At 32.6% G+C, this 24644-nt stretch overlaps 2 protein-coding genes across 2 annotated transcripts in view; both read left to right on the top strand.

The window, feature by feature from the left end:
* The window catches only part of LOC105835433 (ADP-ribosylation factor-binding protein GGA3), a gene marked incomplete at its 3' end in the record, with an annotated part of 67699 nt that overhangs the window by 30208 nt on the left and 12847 nt on the right, over positions 1–24644 (top strand). Inside the window, 1 exon segment of the mRNA XM_036285669.1 lies at positions 23456–23622. Coding sequence (XP_036141562.1) covers positions 23456–23622 — 167 coding nt within the window.
* LOC105840907 lies at positions 6173–8036 on the top strand. The gene is made up of 2 exons (XM_012687989.3): positions 6173–6385; positions 6465–8036. Exons 1-2 carry the CDS (start codon positions 6194–6196, stop codon positions 6930–6932), a joined length of 660 nt encoding a protein of 219 aa, XP_012543443.1. The 5' UTR covers positions 6173–6193; the 3' UTR covers positions 6933–8036.

Here is a 24644-nt window from a genome sequence, read left to right as displayed (position 1 = left end):
CATAATTATTAGAACTATGTATAACATAAGGAAAAAAGAAGGAAAGCGTTATTTATATAAAGAAAAAAAGAGAAAAAAAGATAAAAAATACACACACATACACACACACGCGCGCGCGCGCGTACATATGGGTGCGTACATCCTTATATGTACATATATACATACATACATACATATAAAAATAAATACATACATATAAACACATTATTAGCAACGTTATTCTCTATTTTGTTGTTACACGTACCTAATATTCTTCCTTATTTCTTTTCTCTCTCTCTCTCTCTCTCTCTCTCTCTCTCTCTCTCTCTCTCTCTCTCTCTCTCTCTCCCTTTCTTATATTTTTCAATTTTTTTTCTATTTACTGTATCTTGATATTTCTAGGCAAATTTATCTTTAAAATATTCTTCGTTTTCACTATTAAAAAATAAAAACTATATCTTATAATATTCAAGGAAAAACATGACTTACACAAAAAAAAGAAAGAAGGATAAAATACACATGCATGTATGTGTGCGTGCGTGCGTGCGTGCATACACATACATACTTACATTTATATACATACATACATACATGCATATGTATATAAATATTATTACACAATATTATTCTTTTCTTTCTTTTTTACTCTCTCTCCTTTTCTCTCAATTTGACAATAACATTCTTTTTAACATACATTAATTATAATTTATTTATATGTGTATATATGTGACTTACTTTATTTTATTCTTCTTACTTTTCCTTCTTAATTTTTCCTAACTATTAAAATTTTTTTTCTTTCTCTCTTTCTCTCCTTACCGACTCTTTCTTTTATCTATTCTTCTTCTATTCTACTTTACCTTCAAATACAGTATTTCTTCCTCTCTTTCTTTTAATAAATAACTAAAAATAAAACATGGCACAAAGTATATTGATTTATCTCAAACTAATTATTTCTATTAAAAAAACAAAAATTTTATATAATATACTTATCTGATTGTTAACGGATAGTACGTTATACTAGAATCTCCTTCCGTAATGTAATATGCGTACAGAAACTAAATAAAAACTTGCTCGCCATTAACCACGCGCATGTCACATTATTAATTCCGAACTGTCACATTATCGCCTTGAAACTCGCCGCGGACTCGTCTGCTAACGTCAAAGTATATTCGACTACGAACGCGTATTTTTCATCGGATCTACGAGACTTTTCTTATAAGAAATTATTAACCGTACAATTTACAGATATATCACTTAATATTTATTCTTTACTCTCACAAAACGATCATATCACGAATGACAGCGATTTATGCAGTATATATTTTATAAGAAACTGTCACAGGTAAGTCTTAGAAGAGCCCTCTCGTGTTGAATTTGTGTACTCAATAAAGACCGACGACGTATCTTAAATGAAAAATTTACATTTTTGACTTTGCGTCGCTATATCTCCGCTCATAGAGTACGCAAAAAAAAAAATGAAAACATTTTTTTTTATAAATCAAACCTAAGCTTTCGATTGAACCTAGTTAGAACTCGATCGGTTAAATCGTTATTGAGATCTGATAATCTCAGGTGCTCGCAAGTCGCGTACTCGCGTAAATGTACGGTGGTCTCGCGCTGTGCGTTCACTTGGCGCGAGACACTACCGTGTCTCTTGATATGTGTAAAATATTTATATAATATTTTGAAAAAATAAATATTAATAAATATTAATAAATATTTATCATAAATATTATGTGCTGTCTGGGATAATTCTAAAATATTGATAGTATTAATTATATAAAGTATTATATTAATTTTTAATAATGTTGTTTATTAACCAATCTTTAAATAATGATTAATAGTTATAGATAGCAAGGTGTCGTCTATTAGACCTCAATAATTTGTCATTTGAGGTCAAATCGTCAATTATTACAAAGAATTATAGTTAACGTCAGTAATTAGTCACTAATAAAACCTTATTAATACGTCGTAAAATGATCAATTAACTAACGTTATTAATTAGTCAAGAATATGACGTCGGAAATACGTTGTAGGATGATCAAATGACTGACGTAATTAATAGGTCAAGGAATGACGTATTACGTCTTAATTTGGTAACATGACGTGCGCGACCTTAAATGACGAATTATTGACGTCCAGTGGACGTACCTTGCTACTTGGGATCAAACTGATGAAAATATAAAGATATATGTGAATAATCATTACTAAAAGAGATGTCACTGACACGGCATTGATGAGGCACTGACGTTACGGATATGTGTAAATCAGGATTGGGAAATTACGAATTACTTGTAACAAAAGTTACAATTACAGTTACTTTTTTGGTAACTAATAATAACCTAACTTCGTTTCTTTTCACTTTTTACTTTTCCATCTGTTACTTTAATAGTTACTTTTTTGAAACATGCACTAAAATTTTTAATCAACAACTGGAAGAAGTCGAGTCTACATAAGAGGAATTGTATCGATTCTTAAAATTGAATAATTGTAGTATTAATATGGCAAATAATTACACTACAATTAAAAAACTTTTCATTAAATATAACACAGGTTCCGAGTTTTGCATCTGTGGAACATATGTTTAACATTGACATGTTTGCACACGAATCCGATTGCACACGGACTGGTTTGCGCACCGATCTGATTGCATATGAAACGATTCCGCATCGCAGAATAATGCAAAAACAATGCTGAGCCAATATTGAGATGGTCTGAGTTAAAATTACAATTTTCAGTTCATTTAAACTACCCGTAGCATATTCGCCAGTTTGCGTGGAAAGTTGCAAACTCATGTGGTGCAGAGAATGCTTCGCGCGCGCGCGCGCGCACACGCGCACACACACACAAGCGCGCGCGCGCACACACACACACACACACGCGCGCGCGCACGCATGCACGCACACACGCACGCACACACGCACCGGGGGGAGAGTGCCTTTAGCCCCTCTCCCGCACTCACCCCGTCCAAGTCGCTAACCCATGTACTATCTACGATGCGAAATCGTATCGTGTGTAATTGGATCCATGTGTAATTAATTCTGTGTCTGATTCAAACGCTATGTATCTGATCGCTGTTGTGTCCAATAGGATTTATGTCCGATAGGGATTGTGTCCGATTAAGATTGTGTTCGATCGGGGCGGTGCGCAATCGGCACCGTGTACAATCGGATCTGTGTCCAATTGGGACTGTGTCCAATTGGGAAATATTACAGTGTCCGATCGTTTATGTGCGCAATCGGGACAGTCCCATTTAAAATTAATCCAAATCAGAACTTTAAACATCTTTGGAATATTATAAGGATGTTCCACGTTACTTTTATGGAGATCTGCAAAATATCCATTTTAAGACCTAACAGACCAAATCCATTGAATCCATTTGATTGGATTCGATCATTATAAAAGTTTTTAAAAAGATAGGTGTAGTGTGTTTAATTAGAGCTAATTTTTTAATACTTTATTAATTGCACAAAATATACTAACAAATTAACTCTTTTATTACCAGTGGAAAGTATACTTTACACTTGTTTTTCTTTTATTTTTATATTATAAAAAATGTTTCAGGATATTAATGATAATGTTTTAATTTTCTGATACAGGAATACTTAGTTTACATTTTTCCAAAATTCTTTGCACTCAATTATCGGTTAGTGATTGTTTATAACAATCTAAATGTGAAAAAAGCAATTTTTTTAGAAAAAATTGATTTCTCCTAAAATTTTATATTGAATTTTATTATTTTTGAATATAAAGGTTTTTTTGTGGTCGCTGATTATTAATTTGTGATCAAAATTGAAAAATTTTTAATGGCGGATTTAACATGGTGAATTGAAATATTTAAACCTGAAAATTTTAAATTTAAAAAAAGATATAGCCGTATTTTACACATAACTTACAATATAAATAGTCTTTTGTGATATTTCGCTATGATGTATCGTTTTTGAGATAGAAATTCATGAAGGTTGTTGAAAGTATAATATTATACCACGCGTGGGCAGCCATATTGTATTTGCCATTTTGAATTTTGATGTTATCTTTATCATTCAATTTTGGATATGTAACACAACCCCAAAAAATTGATTTACTGCAAAAATATTCAGACTTTTACTAATTTACTAGCTGATGGCTGCCATATTAGATCCGTCATATTAAATTTACAATCTGATTTTAGATTTGGAATCAGCGATTTAAAAAACATGGTACGCAAAGTTTCAAGAAAATCTGTTGAAGAAACCTAATTCGGCAAAGGATTAATATCTGCGCAATGACAATGTCGTAATAATATTAATAATAATAAATTGGGAATGGTCTTTAAACGAAGTGTCATCTCTCACTCTCAGACCGGGTTCATTGTGCCTTTTCGGTTATCAGTTGCCCTTAGAGGGGCCCTGCTCTTTTCCAAAAGCGGAGCAAATCCTCCACAGGTAACTGCCTCACCTGATCTTTTTCCAGAATATCTGATTCCAATAAGCTTGGTCCGACCAACACTGGACTCAAGAATGTGGAGGTTAATTTCCTCCTCCTCATCATAAAATCTGCAATCAGGCATATCGCTACGGCAATTTATGCAGATAGTTGCCAAGGTCGCCGTGGCCCCTCGGCAACTGCGTCATGAGCCTAGCGTCCTTTTTGCTCAGAGATTTCATGCTTCTAGCCAGGCTCTCATCGGAACACTCCCCCAACAGGCTCTCTGGTCTCTCTGCATTTAACCTCCGTTTCCTTCCTCCAGTACCTTAGCTGCTGGTCCTGAAGCCAAATCCTGATTCTCGTTCTGTTCAGACAGAAAGAGACCCCGATAGCTAGCTCCGGTTCCAGCAACCTTGTTCTTACCGCCTTCTTGGCAAATAGGTTGGCTATTTCGTTATCCTTGATCCTCGAATGTCCGAGGACCTACACCAGACCAACAATGTCCTTCGCCAGCTTGCCCAGTATGCACTTGCAGTCCCAGACCAGCCACGACTTGACTTTCGGATTTTCCAGTGCCGTAACCACTGCTTGATTATCCGAGCAGATTCTGATATGCCTTCCTACCCTATTGAATTCCAATAGGTTCTAGACATCTCATGATACCTACCACTTTTGCCTGGAAAACCGTAGCGTATTTGTCAAGCGAAATGATTATCTTTGTCCTATCACGCTGGCAGAAAAGATTAGCTCCAGTGATGCTGTCACCTGACGCACGAGCATGCATTTGATCTAATCTGATTCTCTCCGGCACGCCCCTGCGAGCAGCCTCCTTACACACCATCTTGTGCGGTGTGTTGTTGAATCCGCCTTTTATGTACTAATCACATAGCCTTTCTAATTGCTCCTTGATGAACGATACAGCAGAGTGGAATGCTAATCAGTCAGACGGTTCGTGTTCCTGGCTCCTTTCCAAGCACGATGTGCTACACTTCTGTGCTCCTGCAGCCTTGGGGTTCATCAGGAGACTTTCTGTTTTGATGTTTCTTACCATTCTTTTCGGACAGTTGTTCTCAAAGCTGTCAACGAGAGCTTTTTGCAGATGTTCAACGCACAGTTCTATTTCTTGTGAGGTTCCATGTCTCTTGGGAAATTTCTTGAAACTGACAGCCAAGTCTTTACGGAATGAGTTTCAGTCCGTTTTTTGGGGGTTTCCCACTCTTATCACTCTCGCTTGGCCTTGGCCAACCTGGAGAGTAACTTGTCTGTGATTCGACATGAAGGATTAAAAAAAAACATCCAGCTAGTTGCCTCTTGTACTAACTGCATAGAATAGACGGTTAGGTCCAATATCTCCTTTTTCCACGCTGTGACAAAAGTAGGTTCGTTACCTCTATTAAGAATTTCTAGGTCAGTAGACACCAGAAACTCCAATAACCTCTTATCTCTTTTGTTGATGTCTGTATTCCCGCCATACCATGCGCGAATTTCATTCCAGAATGAAGGGAAGTTGTTCCTTCTGTCAAAATTCTACCAAATGAACTACCGGATCCAATGGCAGTGAGTCCTCTTTATGCAGAAAGTAGGATACCATCGATGCGCGATGCCACCACTACTTTTTTTTGTTTTGGCTTCGCTGATGGTCTCGATCACAACCGTTACTAAGTTCCTAGAACGGAGATCCGGCAGCAGTTGGGTTTCCAACCTCTTAACAGTTACATAAGTCTTGGGTCGTTCTTCAAACAGGGGTTCAAACAATCTAAAATTCTTAATACGGCCTTGGACCAGTCAAGGTTCAAATATTAATGATATGATTGAATGCACTCTAGGTTGGCGTCTGAAAAGAACAGCTGAGGCTATGGTGCAAGTTGATTTGAGTGAAGCTCATCTCGGTCACCCTCCTTCCATTTACGAGGACGAGATCTTTGGATTGAGTTTCTCTTCTCTCCTCCTTATCTTAGGGTGTCCCGGTCTTCCTGACAGTGATGCGGTCTATCCCAAGGTGAGAAAAAAAGTCCAGCGCCTCGAGTTTAAGGATATTGGACTGGGGAATGCCGAAAACAAGGTTTTTACCTTTGCAGGTAGCTCCTACGTTCTTAACATATACGCATCAGCTCGAAGTGCTGATTCCAGGATTTTGCCGCTCCAGCAGCTTCAAAACTGCAGCCGTACTTACGGGAGGTTCTAGGACTCATACCACGGCTTCGTACTGTTTTTGTAGCACCTCCAGTCCCATTACCTTGAGCCTGGCGTCCTCGCACGGCCCGATGTCGTCGATCCGGCTTTCAAGTCATCTCAACGACTCCGCATTTGTACACCTGATTACCGCGGTCCCTGCCCTCAGAAAAATGCCGTCAAATGTTTGCAAGGAACGCTCCTGGATCTCCTTAATGATCGTCTCCCTCAGCTGCTCAGCAGTTAGCACCGCAAAGAGAAACCCCTCCGCAACGCAATTATCTTCGTCAGGGAGTCCACGGGATCCGTGTAAGCAAGGGTCTCCTGGACCCTTTGTTTTTTTTTCACTCCTGCTAATTATGGAATTTTTTTAGGGCCCTTCCGGCGCTTGTTATCAATGTTTCTCTGAGCCCCCTCAGAGTCAATGTTTGGAAAGTTGTCGAGGTCCTTGAAGTACCCTAAGGAAGCCCGGCCTGAGCCTCTTCCCTTTGCTTCTGAGCTCTCCTCTTGTTGACTCCAGACCGTTTTTTCTTGGGAAGACTCGCTTCCTTTGTCGACCCATCCTTTGCAGTTTTGGTGCTTTCCGTGCCATTAGGGGCCCGTTCAGCACCAGACACTCCTCTTATCACTCCAGAGTTCTCAAACAAAACCTCCATGGGAGTCCGACAATTTTTAAAAATGAGAGAACAATTCATACAGTTCCCACATGCAGGGAAAGTGTGGTCCACGCAGAACTCCGCATGCGTAAGTAAGGCTAGATACTCTGGGATTTCGCCCGGTTCCTCAGAAGCATCGTTTAAGACTGCTCCCTCAGTATCACGCAGCCCTCGGCACAATAGCTCCCAGCTTGACTTAAGAAGTTTGTCCATGGCAGCGGCTTTCCCTACCATTGGGCAGCCGGATTTACGCCAGCCGGACTCGGTTATAGCTATTACTACCTGGGCGGTCCACTCCAGCATACAGAGTTTAGACCTGGGCCAGAGTTTCCCACCCGAACGTCCTTCTATTCGTCACCTAGACGCGTCTGATAGCCTCAACCCACAGGAATGATAATGTAACGATATGAAACTGATTAAGAGTTACAAAATAGATCTATTAATTTGTTAATATATTTTGTGCAATTAATAAATTATAAATTAAATTCAATTTGAATCAAAAACAAGCAGTCCACCTATACCTATCTTGTTAAAAACTTTTTTAATGATTAATGTAGTCTAATTTTAGTCTGTTTAGTTTTTTAGTTTAGTTCTAATGTACAATATATGTTTTAAAAACAATTTTTTAATTGTTAAATGATTATATTAATAAAATAGACGATTGGAAAAACTTATGTCATTGTTGTTTTGATGTTTTAATGTCAGCTACAAGAATGTGGAATAAAAGTAGAGATTCTTAATATTACAATTAAAATAAAACTATATGTATGGAATCTTGTATTAGACAAATAAATAAATAGAAAAGATGCTATTAAAGCCAAAGCTGGTTGAAATTTGCTTAGTAACAACACTTTAATGATTAATTATACAGACGTTTCGGCGCATTGTTTTTAACCATTTTTAGTGTACGGAAGCAATATTTTCTTTCATTATTCATCAATCCAAAAAGTTCTTATAGTTGAAATTGGTTATTCTATCTTGAAGTTTTTTAAAAACAAAAGGATATTTTGAACAAATTAAATTGTGTGTTGAAATAATTAGAGTCGACTATTGTGAAATATTGCTAGATAATAAAATGCTTACTTGGATATGTGAACTTAAAGTTCAATCTTCTATATTAATATTGATTAATGCCGTAATTAAAAAAGTCAGCAGTAATTAAAAGACAGTCATCAAATTATGTCAAGTTGCAACAAGAAGTTAATTAGGTCTTAAGGATAAAATTAATGATAAATTTAATAAAATTCTAGGAAAATTGAGTCAAAGTCTTAAAATGAATAAGAAGTTATGATATGATTAAAATATTAAAGTAAAAGATATAATTTAAATTGAAATTAAAAGGAAAAAACAATAAGTTAGATAAGTAAATAAATAAGCAAAGTAATAAAAAATAAATAAATAAAAATTAAGCAAATTATAAACGTAAGATCAAATTTAAAAGTTCTTAACTTACTCATTATTATTAGTAAAAAAACAAACTCGGTATTTGCTTGTGGATATTGCTAAGGTCGGACTTGTACTGGTGTACAGCATTGTGATTGCTATCTGGATTTGTTTATGTTTTTAGTAATTAGAGAAAAAATTTATGATGGGGAGGTAAATATTCGGAAGATGTTATATGTCACTCTGTATGTTTAAACTAAAAGATTGTCTCTTTATATGTACCATTTCAGATTAATCTTTTTATATAATTGGGTTTCCTATCAAGTATCATTACATTGTCTCATTTCCCAGATAGCACAGGACGTCCTCAGAATCATCTTGAATATGTCCCGGGATGTCCTGGGATCTTGTCAGGATATAATAGTTGTATTATTGTAAATATTTTATGTATAAATTTGACTTCTAAAGTAAGTTTAGAATGTTAAATTCTGTAATAGTATTAATATAAATTGAAATTTTACTCATGTCTTGAGGACATCCTTGGGATGTCCTGAGGATATATGTATTCTAGCTGAAAACGTTATTCTTAAAATATTGTATAAAGAGTTTCATTAGCTACAAAATGTCTGAAGATAAACTTAAATATAATGACTGTATAAATACCAGACATTTTAGATAGCACAGAATGTTCTAAGAATGATATCCTGAAAGTCCTCAGGACATCCTAAGACAGTCCTCAGGACATTCTAAAACAATCCTCAGGACATCCCAAGACAGTCCTTAGGACGTCCTAAGAGAGTCCTCAGGACATCCTACGAAAGTCCTCAGGACATCCCAAAATAGTATTCAGGACATCCTGGACGTATAGTAATTTTTGAAAAAAACGTAAATTAATATAGCAAGTGAGAAATCTTTGAATATCGTACGTATTTCTAGAATGTATTGCAAAATCAAATGTGTAAAAATGTTGACTTTAAAGTCAGATTGAATGTCTACACTTATTGAAACAATATGGCATATTAACAATACTAAAAAATTATAAAAGATGACATTAAATAATTTTTTAATTTTATTTTATACAAACGGCGCAAAAACAGTTTTTTAATAAGTTATTCCACATGCTATTTCGCGCGCATATGTAAAAATGACTTTAAAAAACTGTAAAACTTTATATTTATTTATAAAAATATAAGTTAACTATATATGTTTCATCCTTCTGACAACATCTATTGTAATGATCTATAACAAATATGTATGCATAAACAAGAAGTACTCATGGATCATCACGAAGCGTTAGGATGCGTATGGTCTTCGAAGTCAAGCATCGTCGGCGATGGTTGATACTTGGATGGGTGACCGTTTTCTCGGGTACAGAGATTAAACATGCTTTAAAAGGTACAACTGTCGCTAAAACATGTATAGTCTTCTTCCTCTTACAAAATTATCGTAGAAATAATTAGAACTTTTAATTTTTTGTTAAAGTTTTTTTTTCAATTCTCAAAAACTGTTAAAAATACTTAGAAATATTTAAAAAATTTTCTAAATTAATCGGAATTTTTAATTTTTTAAATTTTTCTGAGAAACGTTTCAAAAAATTTTTTATAAGTTTCTTATAAAAAATCGATACATTTATCAAAAATCCTAAAAAAAAAAATCTAAAAATCTGATAAAAAGTGGTCATTGTTTGCTATTCCTGAGGATGTCCTGAGGAAATCCTATGGTATCCTCAGGACGTCCGATGGACTGTCCTCAGGATGTCCGATAGACTGTCCTCAGGATGTCCTGAGGACTAAAAAGTGGCGCTTGTTTGCTATTCCTCAGGATGTCCTGAGGACGTCCCGGGATAAAATCAGGACGTCCTCAGGATATCCACGAAGTCCGTCCTGGACGTCCTGAGGACGTCCGTGTGCTATCTGGGTTAAATTCAAGATTAAGATCAAGTCTATGGCTTGAAATCGGGGATGTATAATTTCTATTGATATTAGTTTTGTGTTTATTGATTTTTGTTTTTAATTTTCTTTTTGTCTGGCATACGTATGAGGCTTCACAGTCGTAACAAGAAATATGGTATATACTACACCGCATTAATCCATAGATTTTTGTATATCTTTATCATTTTTTATAATTTTTTATAAATTTATTTAGCTTATTATTTAGGGAATATGCAATTTTACAACCATTTAATGAGTTTAAGAAAAGACATTTTTCTAAAACATTTTTAATGTATAGGATAAAATACATAGTTTATAAAATACATAAAATACATTCTTTCCCTGTTTTCTAAATTATTTTCGTTAGGTTTATTAAATATGTGATGATTGATTCTTTTATTAATCACTGAAAATATGAAATCCAAAGGATAGCAATTATTAATTAATATTTCTATTGTTTGGACTAGATTTTTTAATGGAATTTAGACAAATGCAGTATTCTATCTGTTATTCTGAATATTATATCTTTTTTGTGATTCAATGGATGGTGTACATGGAAATTAAGAAATCTTCCCGAGAAAGTTAGTTTTTTTAAAAAAATTTTAGATAAATTAAAAATAATATGATTATCTTTCAGTTTTAATGTGACATTTAAGTAATTGATTTGATTGTTGACTCTAACTTTCAAAGTAAATTTTAATCGGTTATGTTTAGAATTAAAAATCTGACATATTTTATTTAATTTTTCTTTTGGCGCAGCTATTAAAATGTCATCTACGTATCTGAAATAAAAGAGTGGGCGACAAGGTAACAAATTAAGAATCTCGTTTTTAAAATCTTGTAATATTTTATCAGTTATAATTGGTAATAATGGAATATAGACCAGTACAAGTCCGACCTTAGCAATATCCACACGCAAATACCAAGAGAGAGTCTGCTTTTTGACTAATAATAATGTGTAAGTTAAGATGTTTTAAATTCGATTTTACGTATATAATTTTCTTAATTTTTATTTATTTATTTTTTATTAATTTTTATTATTTTTTATTATTTTACTTATCTAATTTATTGTTTTTCCCTTTTAATTTTAATTTAAATTATATCTTTTACTTTAATATCTTAATCATATCATGACTTTTTATTTATTTTAACACTTTGACTCAATTGTCCTAGATTTTTATTAATTTTATCATTAATTTTATCCTGAAGACTTAATCAATTTCTTGTTGCAATTTGACATAATTTGATGACTGTCTTTCAGTTACTGCTGACTTTTTACTGTGGCATTAATCAATATTAATATAGAAGGTTGAACTTGATGCTCACATATCTGAGTAAGCATTTTATAGTTTGATACGAACTTAAAAATCAAACTATAAATGCCACGCAAAGAATAACAAAGTAGATGTTCTAATTCGTATAAACATTTATTTTACAGTTGGAGCATGTTCTATATATATATATATCATTACTTTTATAGAAAAAAAACGTAATACTCTCATTTTATAGTGTCAAATCTAAAAAATTGTTTTGTATTATAAAAACTGGCTAAAGAATAGTAATAATGTTTTAGTTTCTATAAAAGTATTTGTTCTTATAATTGGCGCAAAATATTTAGATATCACTATTTTTTTAGAGAAGTTACTTTGTATGTGAGTATAAACTTTAAAAATTTCAGGAATATATATTACTTAGGTTAAATGTGACACACTTAGTATATTACTTAGGTTGCTATATATTATCTTGAATTTTGTAAATTTTTTGTTAAAGGAAAACCACACACTTGGCACTTTTTTTACCTTTTTTAAAAAGGTAATTTTGTTTGGATATCACGCACTTTGTATTTTTTTATAAACTATTTAGATTTATAGACCACTTAAGGTTACACTCTAAAACTTTTTCTTTGAGAAAAATTTTATTAAGAAGCTAAAGTTTATATAACGGATATAATACTATAAATTTTTTAATAAAATTTTTCTTTAGAGCATGTTTTGGAACCAGGCCCAAGTTGAATTTGATCAAAACGATTATCTTGAATTTGTGTCTTTCCTTAAAGAAGCCCACACACTTGGAGCCTTTTTACCTTTTTTTAAAAGGATAATTATGTTTGGTCACTAAAATGTTATTTGATGTAACATAGACTAAGTGATATTTTATTTTAAGGAAAAAATCACAAATTCAAGATAAAATTTTTGATCAAATTTAAATTAAAAAGTATATACCTTTGGATGGAAAAAATCACATTTATTTATGTATCAAATAAATTCAAGATAATACTTTTTATGAAATTCAACCTAGGTAATATATATGTGTAAGCTTCTTTCAAAAAGCAAAAATCACACTTTTGATTCAACCTAAATACATACATATCACATTTATTTATGTATCAAATAAATCTAAGATAAAATATTTTTCATCAAATTTAACCTATGATGTAACATAAATTAATTAAAGTGAATATTTTAATCATTCATTAATAAATTGCATTATGCACAAATACAACTTTATCGTGTAAAAAGAACATTTACACATAATACAAATACTCAATCAATGAATTAAACAACTCGCTTCGAAATTTCTCAATTTTTTAAATATTTATAAAAATTTACATTTATATTAAATTAAGAATATATACTTTGCTAAATCCACAAATATAACTTTAAACATTTACACATAAGTCAAAAATAAATCAATGAATTAAGAAACTCGCTTCAAAATTTCTCATTAAATTTAAAATTTAAATTATATGATTTGACAATTACAGCAATAATACACATTTTACATCACGCAACATCTCATCTATCTCATTGACACCAGTGTAAAATCTGAGCTATGTTACTCTGTGATTAATTAATTTTATATTGGTGTCAATGATTAAATTGACAATTGAAAAATCAACATACACCTCATACATGTCATTTCATGCGAGCTGGTGCATGACGCGAGCCACTGACGATCCACTTGACTTATAATTATACACTTACAACGAATCAATCATGCCTCTCGAATCTTTGACCTCTCTTAAAATATTGTTTTTAAAAGACACATCAGTCATTAATTAATTGTTAAACATCATGGTATAATAATTTACGAACTGTCATAACAAAACATAACCTCACACTGCAAGTCACTTCGCGCGAACCCCTGACGACCCACATAACTTATTACATATGATGCAAACGCCGTAGTGACGATGCGAATGGTTGCGTTCCGTTTTATTATGCACATGATTAATGGGTAAATATGCCGTATAACGCCCCTACCTCCGATTTCGATAAAACTTGGTAAATTTGTGTATTTCGGTGCGTAGAACACGAATCTGCAAGGAAAAATTGTCGGTCGCAACTAGGAAAAAAGTTATGAGAAACATTTCAACGATTTCTCTTTTTCGAGTGTGTTTTTCGTTATGTAGTACTGTAGGTATCGACCAATTAAAGTCATGATTCTTGAAACATCAATGTAACTTTACAACGGATTGACTAGTTTCATGTTTTTTTATGTTGTTTATATGTTCATTAATGCGTTTTTCTAAATGACGCTTGGTTTGTCCGATGTAAGACGCTGAACAATTTTTACATTTAATGCGATACACTACATTTGTTTTCTCTAAGTGTTCGATTTAAATGTTCTGTCTTTTCCGCGTCGAATTATTTCGTTGAGTTTTTTTGGAACTGTACCCAGCTAGCAAAATGACGCAAACTTTGCGCGAAGTTTGCCGCAAACTCGAGCAAACCTTTGCAACAAAATTATGACAAGGTGTGTCCGCATTAAGCTTAGCTTTTGCTGGCAAGGCTTGTTGTAAATAGTATGACGCATATTTTATGCAAATAACAGGGTAAAATTTACTAGTAAAGCATAACAACAAATTTGCAGCAAGAACAAGGTAAACCTTGCTGTACACAATATGATAGCAAATTTGTGGCAAGAATAGAGCAAATCTTGCTGAACATAGCATGATAGCAAATTTGTGGCAAAAACAAGACAAACCTTGCTATGCACAATATGATAGCAAATTTGTGGCAAGAACAGGACAAATATTGTCAAAATTTAGATCAACAAAAATGATTATTAGACTGAAATATTAGACTAATTAGTCCAATATCAAATGTGAATGGTGCAATCGTACTTGTTTCTCTGTTCTCAACGAGCCCCTTTTATTAATCCAGTAGGTAAATCTTTTTCACGAGAAATGCGCCATCTCGAGATAGATAGTAAAGTCAGAAATAAAGTTTAAAACCCGATAATGCAACCCTGTTATTTGCATAAAATGTGCGTCATACTATTTGCGACAAGCCTTGCCAACAAAAACTAAGCTGTTTACGGACACACCTTGTCGCAATTTTGTTGCGAAAGTATGCTCGGCAAGTTTTATTTTGTTCTTGCTACTAATTTGCCGTTATTCTGTGCTTAACAAGATTTCCTTTTTCTGCCATAAATTTATTGTCATGTCGTGTAGCAAGGTTTGCTCTGTTATTTGCTTAAATTTTGCATTTTATCGCGTCGGAACAAATCTTGTAATTTCTATACGTAATATTTATGTACAAGTCTTTCTCTGTTATTTGCAGTATCGTGTGATGAAAACTTTTGCCGTAAATTTGCTCAAAACTTTTAGAAAACAAAGCAACAGACAATTACTTGTCATAAAATTGTTGTCAAAATTGAAACAATCCTTGCTGTAAAGCTTTCACGATATGTGATTTTAACAGCCTGGCTAGCTGGGTATATACAGTATTTAAACCGAACTTATTTTGAAAGTGACTGACATTTTCACTACTGCCCTTGATATATAGTAGTATTATGCATTTCTTAAAGTCAAATTTTATACTCGAAACGTTACGCGAAAAATTCTTTCGCAGTTTAAAAAAATTTTAGTCTATTTCTGACATGACGGTCTATTAAGTTCGAGGGGAAGCAATTGTTTAATAGGATGTTCTTTACTTTTTTAATATTTGCAATATTTGCTTCATGAAATCTATCGTCGGAATAATATCGCGTGATTGATTAAACTGATAATAGTATTAGTTTTGTACTTTGCAGGATGGCTAGAATAGAAATTTACATAACGTTGGGAGAACGTCGGTTTATTAAACAAATTTATGATTAACTTATTATTTTCTTTTTTAATAGTCATATTTAAAAAACAGTCATATATGATTGTTCATTACTTGATAAGGGCCCAAAGCAGGGGCCGAAACGTCGTAACTGTAATTGTCTGAATAAAATTTGCCAGTTGTGTCAACTTGAAAAGAAAATTAGTCTCATTTGATAGTTTAGTTGATAGTTTGACAGTTTTTATAGTTTAATGGTGTAATTTGATCATGGCTGTTTGTAGTTAGAGATCGAGAGACAGAAAGATAGAAAGAAAAAGAAAGAAAAAAGGAAAAAATTAAGTATTAACATTGTGTAATAATATGTAATGGTATGTAAGTATTATATGTATATACATGCATGATCCTAAACAGGGGGGAGAGGTAGAGAAAAAAGAAGAAGTAGAAGGAGAAAGATAGAGAATTAGAAACAGTTAAGAAAAAATACAAAGAAGAGTAAAATAAAGATTTTTTTTAATATAATAGAATCTCTAATTTTTACACATTCTTGTAGTTAACATTAAAATAATAATGACCTGAGTTTTTGTTTGTTTTATTAATATGGTTATTTGACAATCCGAAATTGTTTTTAAAATATGTGTTATATATTTAAGAACTAAAGAGACTAAAATTAGACCTACTTAAATCATTAAAAAAGTTTTTTTAAATGTGTGGTAGGTGGAGTATTAAAATATATAAAATATATTAAGAACATTTTAAAATTATTTTAATTATAAATTTTAATTATTTAATTAACTATACATGTAATATCTACAAGGTTGTTACAAACATTTGATTTTTTCTATAAATGTTAAACATTTATAAAAAGAAAATGATATGATGTTTATATATAACAATAATATAATATTTATTTCATAAAATTAATTGCTCTTGAGAGGAAGAAATAAAAATACTTTATTTAAAGCTAAAGAGATTATGGAAAAGAGAGGGAAAAAGATGGAATGAGAGAAATAAAGAGGAATACAATAGATAAAAAAAATTGTGCAATAATGTTATGTATTTATGTATAAGTACATATATGTATATTTATGCATATATAATATGCGCGCGCGCGCGCGCGCACACACACACACACACACACACACACACACACACACACACACACACACACACACACACAAACACACACCTAATGAAGTCAGCGGGGTGTTTCCTGGGGTTCACCAAACCCCTTACATCAACTTTTCTGCATTGCGCCTTACACCACTTAACAATATATATATTTACATCGATCTTACAATAATATTCTTTTTCCTACCGACCTGGCCATTGGGCAGCATTACATCTCTACCAACCTCCCTCTCTTGCCCTCTATTATCCTTCACCCTCTCTCTTTCTTCCTACACCTCTCCTTTCACCTCTCCCTTCTTTCTCTCCTCTCTCTCCCTTTTCTCCTCTCTATAACTTTTTTCCTCCCTCTTTCTTCTCCTTCCCCTCAACTCCGTTTTCTTCCATCTTCCACTATTCTCTTCGTTATGTCGTCCCATCCCCACCTTTTTCCTTCCATCCAGAGTTTCCTGTTATACACAATCACCCTCTTTCCTTTGGGAGCGTCCCAGATGCGTACAGTAATAAATGGACACAGCAGGCTGAGTGAAATGGACACAGTAACAAACGGACACAGACCGAACGGACACAGTAACAAATGGATACAGACCAAATGCGCACAATGACCAAACGGACACAATGTGAAACGGACACAGACCAAATGCGCACGGACCAAATGCGCAACCACCAGATGCGCACAGGCCAAATGCGCACGAACTTACCGCATGGGTTGCAACTTCTCAGGGCACCCCTACCGATAAGGTGGGTGCGGGAGGCGGGGCGAAGCCCCCCTCGCTCCCCTTCGTGTGTGTGTGTGTGCGCGCGCGCGCGTGCAAAGCATTCTCTACACCACATGGGTTTGCTACGAGTGGCCTTCACTTGGACAATTGGACACAGTGCAAATGGACACAAAATAATGTACACGTTTCAAATGAACACGGTTCATTTTGACACAGGAATTTTAGAGATAGTAATTTTGTACACAGGAAAAATAAATTCTGGACAAATTACAATTTAAACACGATAAAAATGTACACCGTGCAATTGGACACGTAAAATTTGTACACCGCAAAGTTGTACACCGCCAAGTTATACACTGTAAAGTTGTACACCGTAAAATTGTACACCGTTCATTTAGACACGTATAAGTTGTACACCGCAAAATTGTATACCACAGAGTTTTGCTTGGAAAGTCGCAATCCATGTGGTGCAGAGAATGGTTTGCACACACACACACACGGTAGGGGGGGTGTAAGGGGGGCCTTCGGCATCCATCCCGTCGAAGTCACTAACCCATGTTGTGCTTTGCAAACAAAGTGAAGTTTATATGTGTTTGAAGTTTTGCAATACAATATACACGATGTACGACTTTGCCGTGTACAACTTTGCGGTGTACAAGTTTGCGATGTACAACTTTGTTGTGCACAACTTTACGTGTATAAATGGACGATGTACAATTTTACGGTGTATAACTTCACCGTGTATAACTTAGTGTGTACAACTTTGCGGTGTACAAATTTTACGTGTTTAATTGCACGGTGTACATTTTTATCGTGCCCAAATTGTAATTTGTCCAGAATTTATTTTTCATGTGTACAAAATTACTGTGTCCAAAATTCCTGTGTCAAAATGAACCGTGTCCATTTGAAACGTGTACAATATTTTGTGTCCATTTGCACCGTGTCCATTTGCACTGTGTTCAATTGTACTGTGTCCAAGTGAACCACTCCTTTCGCGACTGTGTCCGTTTCGCACTGTGCGCATTTGGTCTGTGCGCATTTGGTCCGTGCGCATTTGTTATTGTATCCGTTTTGCACTATGCGCATTTGTTACTGTGTCCGTTTAGTCTGTACGCATTTGATCCGTGCGCATTTGTTACTCCATGTGTCCATTTCGCACTGTGCGCTTTTATTACTGTGTTCGTTTGGTTTGTGCGCATTTGGTCTGTGTCCGTTTTGTACTGTGTCTGTTTGTTACTGTGTTCGTTTGGTCTGTGTCCATTTGTTACTGTGTCCGTTTTACTCAACCTGCTATGTCCGTTTATTACTGTGCGCAACTGGAACTTCTCTTTACAAAAGTAATGAAAAAAAATAACAAGAATTGGAAGTGATGAAATGAAAGAATCAATGAAGTTAAATGATTCAAATATTTGGGGTATTATTTTCAAAGAAAACGGAGAGGCATACATGAAAAAGACAGTTAAAAAAGAAACGATGAAATGGAATAGGCATGGGGAATAGGACAATGAAAATTAAAAAATTGTTTTGAAAGAAGACTAAGAATGCTTCATAGTTTAATAAAAAATATTTTACTGTATGTAGCTAAAATTTGGGCTAAAAAGAAATAATAGTTGAGATAATTCAAAAAAAGTATATCAGATCAACTTTAGATTTAGATTTTAATACTTCGATATATAGTACTAAAGAAGACAAAAACAAATAAAGATAGATGGAAAAAGGGTGGTGAAATATGAAGAAAAGAAGAAAATAGTAAAGAAGAATAAGATAATTCTGGAATATTGGAGAAAAATTAAAGGAAAAAGGAAGAAAAAGGATTGAAGTAAGAAAAGAATGAAATAAGATAATTATATGTTAAAGTTTGTAAATGTTCAGAAAATAGATAGGCTAAAACTAGAAGAGAAGGAGTATGCAGAAGGGTTAGAAAAAATAAACAGAGACGAAGAAAAACAAGAAAAATATGAAAAAATAGTGTCGGCAAAATATAATAGACAAATAGTACAAATAAATAAAAATACATGAGAAACCTTTGTATATTTTAGTGGAGTATAAAGGTTCCAGCTAACCAGGCCTGCTAAAATCACATATCGTGAAAGCTTTACAGCAAGGATTGTTTCAATTTTGACAACAATTTTATGACAAGTAATTGTCTTTTGCTTTATCTTCTAAAAGTTTCGAGCAACTTTACGACAAAAGTTTTCATCACATGATGCTGTAAATAACAGAGAAAGACTTGTACATTAATATTACATAGAGAAATTACAAAATTTACGCAAATAACATAGCAAACCTTGCCACATGGCATGATAATAACCCAGTAAGCAAGAAACATTGATCAACATTTTTGAAACGTTAATTTTAGAGAAATTTCTTAACATTATAACTTAACATTTGATAAATATTTTAAAAATATTACTTAATAATATTGCTATTCTAATATTATTAAAATATTTTAAAAACTGCACTTATTAATGTTTTTTAAATTTTATTAAACGTTATGACATAACGTTTGATAAATATTTTTAAAATATTACTGAATAATATACTGCCTTAATATTTTAAAAACATGAGTTACATACGTGTTTTAAATGTTATTAAACATTATAACATAATTGTACGACCGCGCGTGATCGTATTCCCGCTTTTCGAATCCCCTTCGATAGGCGAGATAGTTTGAGTTGGATGATAGTGTGGAAAACTTTTTGATTTAAATTAAAAGACTGTAGTTAGGGCGAACCCAAGAAGGAAAATCCGAGCCCGCAAGTGTGAACCCGGCAAAAACTCCCTTTAAAGTTTATTCGAAAAACTATTACACTGAGCTCAGTACACACAAAAAAGACGACGTAGATATTACAAATCAGAGGTGCGAGCGTTACTTCTTTAAGGGCGTGAAATCACGTCGAGAAATTCATTGCGCGAGTCGGACCACGAGGATCGCGACGCAAATGGGGAAGTTCGATCCCCGGAAGTCGGATCACGAAGATTGCGACGCAAATGGGAGGCTCGGCTCCCTTGTGGGCCAGCTATCGACACGGCCGCACGTGAAGAGTATATTGAGAAGGACTCGAATCTCACGTGGAATATAAAGGCACGGCTAGGTAGCCTAAGTCCGCACAGACACGTTTTCTTAAAAATGAATTCGCTCGTCGCACTCGAATCACTATCACTAAAATGCTCGAAGAAAGCTGTTGCTTGATCGATGGCTCGGAAGAGAGAGAGAACTCGTGGCCGGCCGGTCCACAAGCCCCTGTCTCCCCGCCGCAGCGCCGCCGGTGACGCTCGGGAAAAATCGGGTGCGCTACGAAGAGAGGACTCGTCCACGAATAATTGCCGATCGACGTCTCTTCGATCGGCAAATCCCGGGCGAGTCCGCGCTCGCTCAATGTCATTGGTTTTGGCTGTGTTCCAACGGAACATAATTTCATAAATATTCTTAAAATATTAGTTATTTAATACATAAAATCTAAACATTTAATAATTTTACGGACATATATTAAAAAATTTTTTATATGTTTATAATACGAATTTTATAAAAACTAGTACAAAAAATTAAAAGTTAAAAAATTTCTAAGATTTGAAATTTTTATTAGTTAAAATATTTACTTATTCATATAATACTAAAATTATTTATAAATAATTATATTTAATGTACTAAAATTACATTAATTTATTTATTGTTTGATATAAATATTTTTTGTAGAAATTAAAAAAATAATCACTTAAGTTACTATTTTTTATTAATATTTTATAACAACATAATTTTAGCTTTATAAAGAACAGAGCAAAAACAGATATTTTTATTAAGTTATTTCACCTGTTATTTCACGTATATAAAAATCAGTAAAAAAACTAAATTTATATTTATTTATAAAAATATTATTTAACTGCACGCTTTATCTTTCTGACATCTATTAAACTAATCTATAACAAATATGTATTCATGAGCATTAGGTGTTCATGGATCATCACGAAGTGTTAGGTTGCGTGTAGGGTCTTCAAAGTCAAGCAACATTGACGGCGGTTCAGAGTTGGATGGGTGACCGCCAAATATTAAGCAACGCCAATACTATTATGATAGGATAACCATGGTTGTTGAGAAACAACGTAAATTTAATTTTTTTCTTACATTATAATTATGTTATTTCAACATTTTTACAATGTTGTTTTAACATTTTATTTCAACATTACCGAAACTTCCAAATTGAAGTCAAAGTTTATTCATAATGACGTTGTATATATACAACGTTAAAAACTACATACTTGGAAACGTTACTATGTTAGTAGGTAATGTTATAATATCGTTACAGCAATGTTTTTGTGCTTACTGGGAAATTTATGGCAGGAAGAGAAAGAAATCTTGCTAAGCACGGAATAACGGCAAATGAGTAGCAAAAACAAAATAAAACTTGCCCTGCACACTTTTGCAGCAAAATTGCGATAAGGTGTGTCCGCAAACAGTTTAGCTTTTGCTGGCAAGGCTTGTCGCAAATAGTATGACACATATTTTATGCAAATAGCAAAGTTATATTATTAGGTTTTAACAAAGACCACTTAATTTCTGGGTGACTTTACTATCTACCTCGAGATGGCGTATTTCTCGAAAAAAAGATTCACCTACTGGGTGAATCCATATAGCACAGAAATCTTTCAGAGATATTTCAGAAAAGTTTCAAGTGAAAAATGAAACATTTCAGAAACGTTTCCAAATGTTTCTGGGACAGCTCTGAGATAGCAAAATGCCCGCGATGCTGGTACTTGAAACATTTCTGAAAGTGTACTGAAAGGTTGCTGAAACATATCTGCAACCTTTCTGAAAACATGCAACGTGCCGTACCACTTTTCCACGATGCTGATTCCTTTTTTAAAAAGTGCATGTAACTTCGATACTCGCATATATCAAATGTATCGAAGTTTATTGTTGCCGCTTTTCCGCGACGCCGATTGGTTCTTTTGCTTGACTCGTTTCGTGTTGCGAGAGTTGTAATTTGATAGTTTAATTTTGACAGTTTAGTCAGTATAGGCGCGCGCGAAGCACGCGCTACGTCCTAGTATATATTTTGAAAAAGGAAATGTTACTGATGTATTGTTGTCGCTTTTCCGTGATGCTGATTGGTTCTCTCACTGCGCTCACTTTGTGTTGCGAGAATAACTGTTATTGCGATTGAATTTTGACAGCTCTCAAATTTGTATAGATGCTTATCTATTTAATTATTGTTGTAGTTTATTTTTAAAAAGTAAAAAATAAAATAACTAAATACTAGGAAAAGAAAAACTAAAATCATAAGAAAAAAGCTACTATTTGTAAAAACATTCCAAAAAGTAAATAAAGAAAATATATTAAAATATGTACAATACATAACTGCAAAATGTTCTTATATTTGCAATTTATTATTTTGTTTTTTAAATCATATTAATGGCACCTTATAAACACTAAAGCTCATATTCAGAAAGTGTCTTCATTGATAAATATGCATATTTATCAATGAAGACACTTTCTGAATATGAGCTTTAGTGTTTATAAGGTGCCATTAATATGATTTAAAAAACAAAATAATAAATTGCAAATATAAGAACATTTTGCAGTTATGTATTGTACATATTTTAATACATTTTCTTTATTTACTTTTTGGAATGTTTTTACAAATAGTACTTTTTTTCTTACGATTTTAGTTTTTCTTTTCAAACTTATATAAAACAAACATTTTTATAATAAAACATTTTTTAAATATCAAAATATAAATATATTTTGAACGTTTAGTAACGTATGTTTTTAAAACGTTTATATTACATACATTGACATTTGGATAAAATAAAAACTAAAATCAAATGTCCATGTCGTGTGCTGTTTCTGTCATATTTATGTTTCACATTTACATCAATCCTGATCTCACTTATTGTTGATATTATTGTTTTACTTTTGTTGATATTATTGTTTTACTTTGTTCCTTTTCTTATTCTTTTTATCTCTTATTTAAAAGTAAGTTCTTACTTTTTATATGTATTATTATAAAAGACTAATATCAATTATTTTACAGGGACAACTCCACCTTTAACGGTAATTGAGGAGAAAAACGGTATAAGCGTAGTGCTTCATTTTGCTCAGGATAGCCCTAGACCAGATGTATTTGTAATAGTAATTACTACAATGAGTAAAAATACAAAGCCACTTAGTAATTATTTATTTCAAGCAGTTGTGTCGAAGGTAAATATTTAGAACTTACATATTTTAAACCTCTTGTTAGTACTAATGTATTTTAATTTGAAACTGAATTTAAATTTATTTTCTATTTTTTTCTAATTCTAAAAAAATATGAAAAAAGGAAGTAAATTAAATTGAGTTTTAAGTTTTAAGCTATATTGATATTAATGGACCTTAAAAATTTAAATATAAACAAATCTTTGATATGTTTTAAAAATATAAACATGAGATCTTATAGAATCTTTGTAAAAATAATTTGTTTTATATAAATAAAAAAGTTTTATACAAATTTAATATAAATGATTTCATATTTTATATCCTAATGATTTAACATATTTTATAGTCTGGTTATTTATAAAAAATGAAAATGTTTTATTCTTAAATTTTTATAAAAATTATAATATCATGTATATAATAACAAAAAGTAAGGCACGCAAACTGTGGATAGGTGTTAGATAGGTGTCGTCTAGTAAAAAATAAAGAAAACAAATACGTTGCTTTTTTACTAAAAGATAATTATTTCTTTTATTAAGTGCAGTACAACATGAAAATTGCTCCATACCATTCAGCACGAATATAACATAAATATTCAATTAAAAAGTTACTTTAAATTAAAAAAGCTTATTGGAGCATTAAAAAATAAACTTCGAAAGGCTTAAATTTGTTTAAAATTGAGAATAAAGATATTAATTCTTAATTGACATAAAAAATTAAAACAAAAATGCAATAAAATATTAAATAATGTTAATGACTTTTATTGAGAAAATACAGATTTTAATTCTGAACTAAAAGATTAAAAAATTAATTTAGTTTAAAATTAAAATCTATATTTTCTTAATAAAAGTCATTAACATTATTTAATATTTTATTGCATTTTTGTTTTAATTTTTTATGTCAATTAAGAATTAATAACTTTATTCCCAATTAAAAAAAATTTAAGCCTTCTAAAGTCTATTTTTTAAATTTTCTTATTATACAATTAATGTCTTATTAGAATTAATTAAATTGTATATAATCATTTTTAT

This window comes from Monomorium pharaonis, chromosome 4, assembly GCF_013373865.1.
Source record: "Monomorium pharaonis isolate MP-MQ-018 chromosome 4, ASM1337386v2, whole genome shotgun sequence".
Lineage (NCBI taxonomy): Eukaryota > Metazoa > Arthropoda > Insecta > Hymenoptera > Formicidae > Monomorium > Monomorium pharaonis.
This window is presented reverse-complemented; position numbering and strand designations above follow the sequence as displayed.

Bases quoted from the DNA above. Each gene is read 5' to 3' on its own strand.
- LOC105840907 (XM_012687989.3), top strand. From the start codon at position 6,194: ATGATTGAATGCACTCTAGGTTGGCGTCTGAAAAGAACAGCTGAGGCT. The intron at 6,386-6,464 runs GTGAGAAAAAAA...TTACCTTTGCAG, and splicing joins GTGATGCGGTCTATCCCAAG to GTAGCTCCTACGTTCTTAAC.